Source organism: Budorcas taxicolor, chromosome 3 (genome assembly GCF_023091745.1).
Source record: "Budorcas taxicolor isolate Tak-1 chromosome 3, Takin1.1, whole genome shotgun sequence".
NCBI classification, from domain to species: domain Eukaryota; kingdom Metazoa; phylum Chordata; class Mammalia; order Artiodactyla; family Bovidae; genus Budorcas; species Budorcas taxicolor.
The window spans coordinates 16,856,430-16,868,663 of record NC_068912.1 but is presented as its reverse complement, the minus strand read 5'-3'; the positions used below and the strand labels follow the sequence as shown (position 1 = coordinate 16,868,663).

At 41.1% G+C, this 12,234-nt stretch overlaps 2 protein-coding genes and 1 non-coding gene across 3 annotated transcripts in view; 2 read left to right on the top strand and 1 right to left on the bottom strand.

The window, feature by feature from the left end:
* Window positions 1-233: 233 nt before the first annotated feature.
* On the top strand, window positions 234-1,721 carry RPS27 (ribosomal protein S27). The gene is made up of 4 exons (XM_052636463.1): window positions 234-257; window positions 572-680; window positions 1,244-1,354; window positions 1,638-1,721. Exons 1-4 carry the CDS (start codon window positions 252-254, stop codon window positions 1,664-1,666), a joined length of 255 nt encoding a protein of 84 aa, XP_052492423.1. The 5' UTR covers window positions 234-251; the 3' UTR covers window positions 1,667-1,721.
* A 366-nt stretch (window positions 1,722-2,087) lies between these two features.
* Window positions 2,088-12,234, bottom strand: part of NUP210L (nucleoporin 210 like) — a 92,943-nt gene continuing 82,796 nt past the window's right edge. The window contains 6 exon segments of the mRNA XM_052637302.1: window positions 2,088-2,230; window positions 2,318-2,389; window positions 2,907-3,011; window positions 5,310-5,514; window positions 5,984-6,234; window positions 10,755-10,901. Coding sequence (XP_052493262.1) covers window positions 2,088-2,230; window positions 2,318-2,389; window positions 2,907-3,011; window positions 5,310-5,514; window positions 5,984-6,234; window positions 10,755-10,901 — 923 coding nt within the window.
* On the top strand, window positions 11,821-11,893 carry TRNAQ-CUG (transfer RNA glutamine (anticodon CUG)). The gene has a single exon. It is a non-coding gene; the product is annotated as a tRNA-Gln (tRNA).

Here is a 12,234-nt window from a genome sequence, read left to right as displayed (position 1 = left end):
CGAAGACCAGACACTGATCTTAAGATACCAAGTTCACTCTCCTAACATGGCGACTCATCTGAGTCCTGTCATTTAGAGACCTTCCCCAAATGGCAGCCCCACCTCGCCCCATCGCCCAAGACCATGAGAGAAGGACCTTCTCAACATGGCGGCGATAGGCCCCCAACGTCATTTCCTGCGGGACGGCGAATTTAAGGATCAGAATTTCCGCTTCCGCCCTTTTCCGGCGGTGACGACCTCCTCACGAGAACATGCCTGTGAGTTCCTTCGGCTAGGTTTCCGTGGAGACCTCGTTCTTCTGTCTGCACGCTGCTCTCACGCTGATTTGGGATCACAGAGGGCCCTCATTTGCTCTCCGCACTTCCCAGGACAAGTTAACTACAGGGGCCGCAGAGGCCCGCTGGGACCCGTGCTTGGACGGGAGCGGAGAGGCAATAAGATGGCGGCCCAGCTGCGCAGACACCAGGGGCGACAAGGGACGAGCTCTCCCCGTTGTGTGGCAGTGGGGGCTGTTTTCGATCATCCATGTTCACCATTGGTTTCTAAATCTCTACATTTCTGCCTCTGTTAGCTCGCAAAGGATCTTCTTCATCCCTCTCCAGAAGAGGAGAAGAGGAAACACAAGAAGAAGCGCCTGGTGCAGAGCCCCAATTCCTATTTCATGGATGTAAAATGCCCAGGTGAGGCGGTAACATGTGGTAGTGGGGAAAGCACTGAATCTCACGAGTTGAAAAAAGGTATCCGTGAAGCCCCAATTGTATTCAGATTTGAATGTTAGAGATGAGTAAAATTTTGCGCTTTAGGAGGAGTGATCCAGGGAGAGTCCCCTTCAAAACTCTGTAGACCGCAACGTTTCTGTTGGGAAACACTGGAATGATAATGTTGGGCTTCTGTGGTAATTTATGTACTTGTTCCTGGCGGCAAAGGGGTGGATATGTTGACGAGTTACTGAGCATCTCTCCTCACCAAGTACAGCATTTTTTTCTTTCTGACTTTTGAATAATTTTTTGGATGATGTTGATTAGATTACTCAGAAAATCCATAGGTTGGGGCACATGGTCGAGGTTGCTTTTGAGTTGACTTTGATGTATATCTAGAGCCAGATAATCAAGTTTAGATACGGAAAGTAAGTTCCAAGAATTTTCGTAGCATGCTTGTTTTACAGTTAATGCATGACATCATATGTTTAAGTGAAGAAAGGTTTGGGGGGAAAAGGGTAACTCCTTGATGTTCCCCCCTGCAGGATGCTATAAAATCACCACCGTCTTCAGCCATGCACAAACAGTAGTTTTGTGTGTTGGCTGCTCTACTGTCCTCTGCCAGCCTACAGGAGGAAAAGCAAGGCTTACAGAAGGTAAATAGTTTAATGTAATTTTTATGCTTTTTTTCTTTATATCTACCAAATGCATAATCGGGAACCATACATCTCAAAATGCTACTGTCTAAAGCTGGGTGGGTGGGTGATAAAAGGGCTTCATGAGCTGAATCTGATGTCTAGTGACTAGGCAGAAGCTAAAAGAGTTGAAGAAAATACAAATGTAAGTTTCATACGGGTTAGAGGCATTTTGTTTTGTGGGGTTCAGGCAGGGTAAGGAGGCTGCTATCAGTTAACCTTTGGAACTTTTTTTTTTTGGCAGGATGCTCTTTCAGACGGAAGCAGCACTAAAAGTACCCTGTATCAAGATGAACGGGAAACCATCCCAATAAACACGTTTTGGATACATCCTGTTTATTGTCTTGTTTTACTGCTAGGAAGTTCCTACCTCACGTATTCAGGGGCAACCAGAAGAGTGGATTCTAGAGTCATTTGGGGCAAGTAAGTGGCCAAGAACTTAAAAAGTCCATTTGGGACATTGCTATCCCTAGGTTCATGGAGTAAATCTGCAGAGCTTGATTAAAAACTGAAATAGTATGTAAATGGGGTATTTCATTTCACTTTTATGTTTTCTTAGAATTAAGAACTGATGATATTTAAAACGCAATCCAGCACACCACTTTAATATAAAATAGCTTAGGATCCTTTATTTACAGTTCTCAGAAGCCTTGTTTGGAGGTGTGTGAGTGTAGAGGTTGCTGCTGATCTGGGGCTAGAACTCTCCAGTCCCCTGTTGTGAAAAACTTGTCCAAGCAGAGGTTAGTGTCATACTCCACAGCCAGTGCTGTAGCCGATTCTGGGCTGGTGGGGGTTGTGGACTCATCGGAAGGGGAGAACGTGTGGATGTGTAAGAACCTAGGAGGAAAGGAAATAAAAGGATGAGTAGAGGTGAATGAGGGTGGTACCTGAGTTTTTCGGAGATAACAGATGATGGTTCTTTACCTCAGTGTGTACCTAGAGTTGGCACGTAAACAACTGGAACTGTCTGCATCTTGTTTAGGAAGGCATTGTATGCTGGAAAAAGAATAAGAGATGTCAACAAGGAGATCTGTTCTCACTGGAGGAAGGCCTTAAGGGTCAAGTCCGTTCTTAAGTATTGCTATAAAAAAAGTAATGCTTCAAATTAAATAACACTGTATACTTAACAGGAAGTTTTTATTCAGTGATTTTCAGAGGTATTCCAGCTTATGGCTGAAAGATGGGAAATGCACGTGTAGATAATGGTATCTGTTATGTTGCTCATCTATTGCTGTATATTTGAGCAAAACTAGCTATAATCTAAAGTTTAGCAGTGATTTCCACTTCTGAGTGGTAGCTGTTTGCTGCATGTGTTTATTGCTTCTCAGTAAGTTGGGCAGGATCTTTGGTACACCAGGTGACTAAGGGTAGGGAGGCTAAGTCAGTTTCAATTGCATGTCCCAAATTAGATGTGATATAAACAGCTAATTTTCATCCTCATTTAGTTTGTGAAATAAAATGAAGGCAGTTTCCAAGTCTAAATTCTACGGTGCTGCATATAAGGACTCCTTACCTAGAAAGAGGAAAGCTGTTGATCCCAGCACCGCAAAGAGGGTAAAGAGGAGAATCTGGTAAGAACCTGCGAACTTCTGGAGAACACCTGAACCGTCACATTGATCTACGCATTGGCAGAATAAAAGAAGATAGTTTTTTCAATATATACAGGACAGATGTTGCTCCTTTAAAAATTGTATGTTCCTGAGATATCTAGCTGAAACACTCAAAACTTAGCCTCTAGGAAATTCTTTTTGTTCCTTACCAGAGAAAAAGGCGTGAACTGTACTTGGTGCCTCTACCTTTTGGGCTTTAATAAACTACAATTCTTGAGCCTTTCCAGCTTCTTAAAGAATGTTTAAATTCTCTGCTACTGTAAAATGCCTGTTATCTCTCCTGTGTACTTTAACTCCAAGTGACATCCTTCAGCTTTTAATCCCTCTAACCTGAAACGACCCAGGAGCCACTTGTCCTTTTTTATTCAGCTATCGTTTTTAGGGAACATGATTTGTATATAACTTTGTCCTCAATAAAAGTTAAGACATGTCTTTTGAAGCATATTTTCTCTTGGTTATTTCGAATTCTTCAGTGTCTAGAAGTGAACTCTTCCTGCCTCATCAAATTGCCATTCCAGATAAACTCTCCAGGCCCTTATACATAGTTCCTGTTCTGCAACCCTTGTATAGGCCCTCTACCTCAGGGCTCTTAACTGCTCTTAACGTCTCACTAAACTCTGTTCACAACTGTTCAACAACTTCACACTTAAACTGCTTTACTCTGAAGAATAATTTGAGGTTGCTTATACTAAAAAAAATGGCCTTCACTGGTGGCTCAGATGGTAAAGAATCTTCAATGCCTGGAGACCTGGGCTTGATCCCTGTGTTGGGAAGATCCCCTGGAGGAGGGCATGGCAACCCCTTCCAGTATTCTTGGCTGAGAGATCCCATTGGCAGAGGAGCCTAGCAGGCGACATCGTCCATGGGGTGTCCAAAAGAGTTGGACACGACTTAGCAACTAAACAAAACAACATACTAAAATCTCCAATCCCTGATCTGGTCCCAACACTGGAAGTCCAAATAAATAAATCAAGAGGTATATTAACTTACGACACCCCTTTGTTGTATCTACATTGAACTAACTCCTGTCTTAATTGGGCCCTGTTTTAAATACCTGTTTCTGCAAGTAGGTATCATGCTTGTATGAATGATACAGTAGTATGTGTGCTCTAGTAATAAAGATGCATTTTTAGGTCTGATAACTACTGTAATTTTGATGTAATTTTGTTTTTTCCCATTCAGGGCATGGACACCTTGAATTCTGAGAACCTTTATAGAGATCCATGAACTCAGTGTAAAAACTGCTCTCACAGCACAGATTGGGGTGAACATTCTCTAGTGGTAGGACCCTGAATATCCCAATTTCAACTCTTCAAAGGGGAAAACATCTCTTAAAAAGTTTTAGGAAACCCTTTAGAATGAGAATTAAAATGCATATAAATATGCTTAGAATATTTATTCACTCATACAAATTGGATACTCACAGAAGCCGAAACCTTTCTTCCATTAGATGTACTAAGGTTCAGCCTAATTCACTCCTAGATTCTCCAGGCAAGAATAGTGGGTTGCCATTTCCTCCAGGGGATCTTCCCAACCCAGGGATTAAATCCTCATCTCCTTTACTACTGAGCCACCTGGGAAGAAACTTCTAACACCTCTTTCTGAAACTGTTACCATCCCGCCCAAACTTGGCATTGTTTCTGAACTGGGTAAAGGTAGAATCAGGATTTGTCAGAGTTAAGTCTTGCTTCTAGGATTACTACCATTTACTGATTGATGCACAAAGATTTGCTAAATACTTTTGGATTAAATCAAGCATTTATCAAAGGGCTTAAAACAGGGCAAGAAGTATACTTTTGAAGCTGGTAAACTCATGTTAAACTGCATTCATGCTTGGTCCCTAAATTGCGTTTGACTCTGCAACTTCATGGACTGGGGCCTGCCAGGCTCCTCTCTGTCCATGGGGTTTTCCAGGCAAGAATAACTAGAGTGGGCTGCCACTTCTCCCTCCAGGGGAATCTTCCTGACCCAGGGATCCAACCTGAGTCTCTTGGTGGCTCAGTGGTAAAAAAAATCCACCTGCCAAGCAGAAGACCCCTAGAGGAGATGGCAACCCACTCCAGTATCCTTACCTGGAGAATCCCATGGACAGAGGAGCCTGGGACAGAGACTAAACAAGTTCTAAGAAGGCTACCAGAAGGTTATAGTTTATAGGGTAGGCTTTGAGAATAAAGATCCATGTCCCAGCTAGTTTGAATAATCTTTGTCAAGTGGCTGAATATCTCCCATTAATTAAATTCTAAACTAAATTGTAATACATTCTGTCTTTTTGCCTCTAGATTAAAAATAGGCAGCCCCATGCTCACCTGCACCAGACTTAGCTTTCATAGCTCTCACTCGTACAGCCTCACTTTGACTGGTGAGCACACAGGAAATGTTGATGAAAACAGGTGATGCCATCTGCTGGAGGGACGTGAAGTTGACTACTCTCACGGGGTAGATGGCCAGGCTGGGTGTGAGCGAAGAGTGCCTATGGCCAGAGACCACTACAACTGGGGAGCTGGGGAAAACCTTGGAGAAAAGAAAATGGAACTTGTCTGAAAGAAGAAAAGTCAGTTTTGTGTCAATACATTCCAATCATAAATATATACAGTAAGACATCTGTATTTCTAGTTAGCTAGCTGACAAGTCACTTTTTCACACGAATGTGTTCAAGGGTAGGGGAAGAAATCCATCTGTGTGAGAATAACATAGCCTTCAAAAGTTTTTAGCATTCTAAAACTGTCTCAGGATAGCATTGGTGTTGTGTGTGTGTGTGTGTGTGTATATGCATTTGTATTATCTTCCAGACAATGCTCACGACCTAGAATTTGGACTCTGGGAGCCCCCATGGCATTATCAAGTGGACAGATTTTCTGTTTTAGGAATTTCCTGTGTGAATTTTATCAAGTCGTTCAGTATCTATTCCTTTACCCTGGACTGAGAATGAAAAATCTCATTTTCAAATCCCTGATCTGTTTTGCGTCAGTCCTTAACATACCTCTAGCTTCTCGAGAACTCTATCCACTCCCACTACTCTTAGCTCCACGACGTCTTTTTTGTGGCTAAGAACCAATTCTGACTGGTTGATGTAAAAGGCTGGGATGAAAGGAATGAGGATTCTTTGCATTCCATTCTTGCTACGCTCACTGACAAGTGTGGCCCAACCATAGACTGAGGTGTCAGCGGTGCTCAGGACCTGGAGCAGCTCCTCTGACTGGGGTCGAACCTTGATTAGGCAGACATAAACCCCTGGAGAAAAGAAGAAAAACTGAGCAGGAAGGTTCTGAGGCCCTATTTAGTCAATTGGATTAGGATAGGAAGGAAAAAATAGTTAACATGCAAATTCAAAAGGAAATTAACTCAGTTTTGAGTATTCACTATTAGCATACTGTTGGCCTTTATGGAGGAGTTTACCAAAGATGAAACAGTCCATGGGAACCCATAACAACTTAAGGTAAGGATGCCATTACTGGTTAGTCAGCATGTCGGGATATTAAATAACGTAGTACAAGTGGAAATTAAGGGGATATAGGATGAAGTAGAGTTGGTGAGATCAGTAAAGGGTTTGTGGAAGAAAGGCAAGCTTTGAACATGTTTAATCACTTCTGTATCCAACCACCTCTTGATGGCCTTATTTCTGTTAATAATGTTTTTCTAGTTACCCGTCAACATTGGTTGTCTTTTGACACCCTTTCTTTTATTCCTATATCTAAATCTTGCTAACTCCTCCTTTGAAATATCTCATATCTGACACCTCTGTTAGTATTTCTGTTACTCTGGCCTAGACACTTGTCAATTCATGCTTGGATCACTGCAATGTAAATTGCATTTGCTAGTCTCCTTACCTTCCATTCTTCTTATCCATTTTGTGTACTGCCAGTATATACTTTAGTTTTGAAAACTTTTCCAGGGCTCTGTATTGCCTGGAATGTCCTGTTCTCTTCACATCTACCTCAGTCATGGCCATCCTTCTAGAGGTTACTTTTCCTATAAAACCTGACCCTTAACACCCAGGTTTGATACAAATACTCCTTTCTCTCTGCCATCTAGCATCCCATGTGTATAACTAATCAGCCTGCGTAGTTCTTAGTTCTGTTCAGTTGCTCAGTCGTGTCCAACTCTGCAACCCCAAGGACTGCAGCATGCCAGGTTCCCTGTCCATCACCAACTCCCGGAGGCTACTCAAACTCATGTCCATCATGTCGGTGATGCCATCCAACCATCTCATCCTCTGTTCCCTTCTCCTGCCTTCAATCTTTCCCAGCATCAGGGTCTTTTCCAATGAGTCAGTTCTTTGCATCAGGTGACCAAAGTATTGGAGTTTCAGCTTCAGCATCAGTCCTTCCAATGTATATTCAGGACTGATTTCCTCTAGGATTGAATGGGTAAGTCTCCTTGCAGTCCAAGGGACTCTCAAGAGTCTTCTCCAACACCACAGTTCAAAAGCATCAATTCTTTGGCACTCAGCTTTCTCTATGGTCCAACTCTCATATCCATACATGACCACTGGAAAAATCATAGCCTTGACTAGACGGACCTTTGTTGGCAAAGTAATGTCTCTGCTTTTTAATATGCTGTCTAGGTTGGTCATAGCTTTTCTTCCAAGGAGCAAGCGTCTTTTAATTTCATGGCTGCAGTCACCATCTGCAGTCATTTTGGAGCCCCCAAAAATAAAGTCTTGACAGGTGAATCCGTCAGGGGGCCCGCAGGGGCTCAGTCTTCCAGATCAACGGGTGGGGACAGTGGCTGAGAATGTGAGGAAGTCATTCTTTTTCCGAGTTGCTCTCTTCCAGGCTTGGTCCCGTTGTCATTATGGCCCATGGAAATCAACGAGAACTTGCTCGCCGGAAAACATGAAGAAATCTCAGGAAATTAGTAAGGGAAAAATAAAAGAGGATAGCCTGACTACCCCTCAGAGGAAGCAGAGGGACTCAGATCATGCAACAAAAGCAGAAGGCAGCCAATGAGAAGTCTATGCAAACAAGAGAGAAATGATGACTACTTGGAAAACCTGGGTGCTACTGCTAACTAAATATATCATAAGCTCCATGATCAAGATTTCATAGCGTGAACAGGCAGTACATATGTTATATCCTTATGAAACTATTTTAAACTTGTCCTTTCAGCCTGACTTACTGTGATGTTTCAGAGCCATTCTTCAAAGAATAAAACACTAACCATGCAAAATAAATAAAGTCTCTCACTGTTTCCATTGTTCCCCCATCTATTTGCCATGAAGTGATGGGACCAGATGCAAGGATCTTAGTTTTCTGAATGTTGAGTTTTCAGCCAACTTTTTCACTCTCCTCTTTCACTTTCATCAAGAGGCTCTTTAGTTCTTCTTCGCTTTCTGCCATAAGGGTGGTGTCATCTGCATGTCTGAGGTTATTGATATTTCTCCCAGCAATCTTGATTCTAGTTTATGCTTTATCCAGCCTGGCATTTTGTATGATGTACTCTGCATATAAGTTAAATAATCAGGGTGACAATATACAGCCTTGATGTACTCCTTTCCTGATTTGGAACCAGTCTTTTGTTCTAAATGTTGCTTCTGGATCTGCATACAGATTTCTCAGGAGGCAGATCAGGTGGTCTGGTATTCCCATCTCTTGAAAAATTTTCCACAGTTTGTTGTGATCCACACAAAGGCTTTGGCATAGTTGATAAAGCAAAAGTAGATGTTTTTCTGGAACTTTCTTGCTTTTTTGATGATCCAGTAGATGTTGGCAATTTGATCTCTGGTTCCTCTGCCTTTTCTAAATCCAACTTGAACATCTGGAAGTTCATGGTTCACATACTGTTGAAGCCTGGCTTGGAAAATTTTGAGCATTACTTTGCTAGCATGTGAGATGAGTGCAATTGTGTGGTAGTTTGAACATTCTTTGCCCTTGCCTTTCTTTGGGATTGGAATGAAAACTGACCTTTTCCAGCAGTGGCCACTGCTGAGTTTTCCAGATTTGCTGGTTTACTGAGTCCAGCACTTTCACAGCATCATCTTTTAGGATTTGAAATAGCTCAACTGGAATTCCATCACCTCCACTAGCTTTGTTTGTAGTGATGCTTCCTAAGGTCCACTTGAATTCATATTCCAGGATGTCTGGCTCTAGATGAGTGACCACACTGTTGTGATTTTCTGGGTCATGAAGATCTTTTTTGTATAGTTCTGTATATTCTTGCCACCTCTTCTTAGTATCTTCTGCTTCTGTTAGGTGCATACCATTTCTGTCCTTTACTGTGCTCATTCTTTGCATGAAATGTTCCCTTGGCATCTCTAATTTTCTTGAAGAGATCTCTAGTCTTTTCCATTCTATTGTTTCCTCTATTTCTTTCCATTGATCGCTGAGGAAGGCTTTCTTATCTCTCCTTGCTGTTCTTTGGAACTCTGCATTCAGATGGGTATATCTTTCCTTTCCTCCTTTGCCTTTAGCTTCTCTCCTTTTCTCAGCTATTTGTAAGGCCTCATCAGACAACCATTTTGCCTTTTTGCATTTCTTTTCCTTGGGGATGGTCTTGATTACTGCCTCCTGTACAATGTCACGAACCTCTGACTATAGTTCTTCAGGCACTCTATCAGATCTAATCCCTTGAATCGGTTTGTCACTTCTACTGTATAATCGTAAGGGATTTGATTTAGGTCATACCTGAATGGTCTAGTGGTTTTCCCTACTTTCTTCAATTTAAGTCTGAATTTGGCAATAAGGAGTTCATGATCTGAGCCACAGTCAGCTCCTGGTCTTGTTTTTGCTGACTATATAGAGCTTCTCCATCTTTAGCTGCAAAGAATATAATCAGTCTGATTTAGGTATTGACCATCTGGTGATATCCATGTGTAAGAGTTTTCTCTTGTATTGTTGGAAGAGGGCGTTTGCTATGACCAGTGGGTTATCTTGGCAAAACTCTGTTAGCCTGTGACCTGCTTCGTTTTGTACTCCAAGGCCAAATTTGCCTGTTACTCCAGGTGTTTCTTGACTTCCTACTTTTGCATTCCAACCCACTATAATGAAGAGGACATCTTTTTTGGGTGTTAGGTCTAGAAGGTCTTGTAGGTCTTCATAGACCCGTTCAACTTCAGCTTCTTCAGCATTATTGGTTGGGGCACAGACTTGGATTAGTATGATATTGAATGGTTTGCCTTGGAAACAGAGATCATTCTGTCATGTTTGAGACTGAGACTGTGGTCCTAGTAAGCCTTGTCTTGGTCCTCTATCTCCATTGCCTGTCCTGGTACCAGGCATTCTATTTGGTGTTCAACAGTTTACCAGAATTAACCTTCCTTCAGTGGTTTCTCATTACCATTCAAACTGTCTGACCTTGGAGTAAAAGCTCTCCCATGATATAGCACTACCTACTTATATTTGGCGTGGACTGTCTTATTTTAGATCAGTTGATTTATTTAATGTCCTCCCAAAGTCATGCCTATTTTTTCTTTCCACTTGTTAATGCTGTTCGGCTCAGAATATCCTTCAGTTCAACAGCATTCAAACATTGTGCTACTAGTTGGGAATAAAAGATGTATGAGACATAATCCAAGCCCTCACAAAGGTAACAGGCTAACAAAGGAAAAAGTATTAAGTTATAATAGAAAACCATAGCATATTATAGATACGTGTTAAAAGTTTGTTGAATGGATAGAACAAAAATGCTGACTGAGAATGATGCCATAGTTACATAGCAGATGAAACTAGAAAGCAGAAATGTAAACCAATATAAGTGACATTTGTACAAATATGAAAACAAGGGGGAAACCAGATTCAACTGGTGGAACCCACCTTTTTCCATGCTGAAATCTGAATGGACATGAAAGACTTTACTTGCTGGAATGTCTAGTAAAGTATTACTGAACTGTACATGACACAGCATAAGGGTCTCTGGAAGAAGTGTTGTAATGGCCAAGGCCTGACTTGGGGTGCAGGATCCTAGAGACCAGAAAAGAGGTAAATAGCTTTGTCACGAGGAGGAATTTGTAAAAGGGGAAACATATATATATTATATATAGAGGAAGTTTGGAATTTAAAAAAATAAGAAAGAAGGGTCAGCTCTGTTTGAATTGCTACAGCTGTCTATTTGCCAGCTCTGTTCAGTCTTACCACAATCAAGGTGAAAGGAGTGTAAGACTCTTGCCTCTGCCAGTCTGTGACTATAATGGGGTTTCTATTATTAATAATATAGCTGGTGTTCTCTTTTAGAAGTTTTTGGAATTCATTAATGGGAATAAGATTACAGAGAAATCGGGCAGTTATTAGAAACAAAATGCTACACTTGGGAGGTAGCTTTTATAATCTAGGAAGATTTGTTTTCCATAATTGATTGTATAATGTGTCAAGTCAAAGATCTCGAGAACTTCATTACAAGGAGCCACACAGCTGGCAAGAAATCGACTGGCACCAAGGTTGGGTCAGCTGCAATTTTAAATTAAATAGAAACCCGTGTCTTGGTAACAAGATTTTCCCTTGCACAGTTTCTTAATGGTCTTGGTTTGCTAAAGCTCTTTCTCAATTGTCAGCAGTCCAGTGATCATTCTCATCTTTTGGAGACTATCACCAATATCAAAGGAACTGTTACATGAAGTTTCATAAGTTGTGGTTTTAGAAAGATTCTGCAAGTGAAAAAATTGTAATCTCTTTGTAAAATTTAATAAGGTAGATAACAATGAGATAATATATTATGAAGAAACATTTACTACTTTGTAAAAGAAACTGGAGAATTTTAAAGATCAAATACTCTTATTTATACATACATGTTTAGATTGTATTTATAACATTAAATATCTACTGTGAAAAGAAAATATATTAAGTGCTTAAAAATTGAAGGACAAAACGGGAAATTAGAGGGACTTCACTGGTGGTCCAGTGGCTAGGACTCTGTACTCTGAATGCAGGGGGCCCAGGTTCCATCCCTGGTCAGGGAACTAGATCCTACATGCTGCAACTAAGACACAACACAGCCAAGTAAATAAATAAAATATATATTTTTAAAGGTCAATAGAGTTTAAATTATCTTAAGGGTTATAGACCATTATATTCTGTTCTATTCTGGACTTCTCTGGTTGGTTTTGCATGTTTTCTCACCCCTCATTATCCCTCCATCCACCCCTATCCCCCAAATCTGGAATCTGTTCTATAGAAACAAAAATGAATGAAAGGATGTACATGGACTTTGGAGTGGAGCATATCTACTACTCTTGCCACTAACTCATTTGTTACCTTGTACAAAATACTTGCTCTTTGTACAAAATACTTGCTCTTAGTA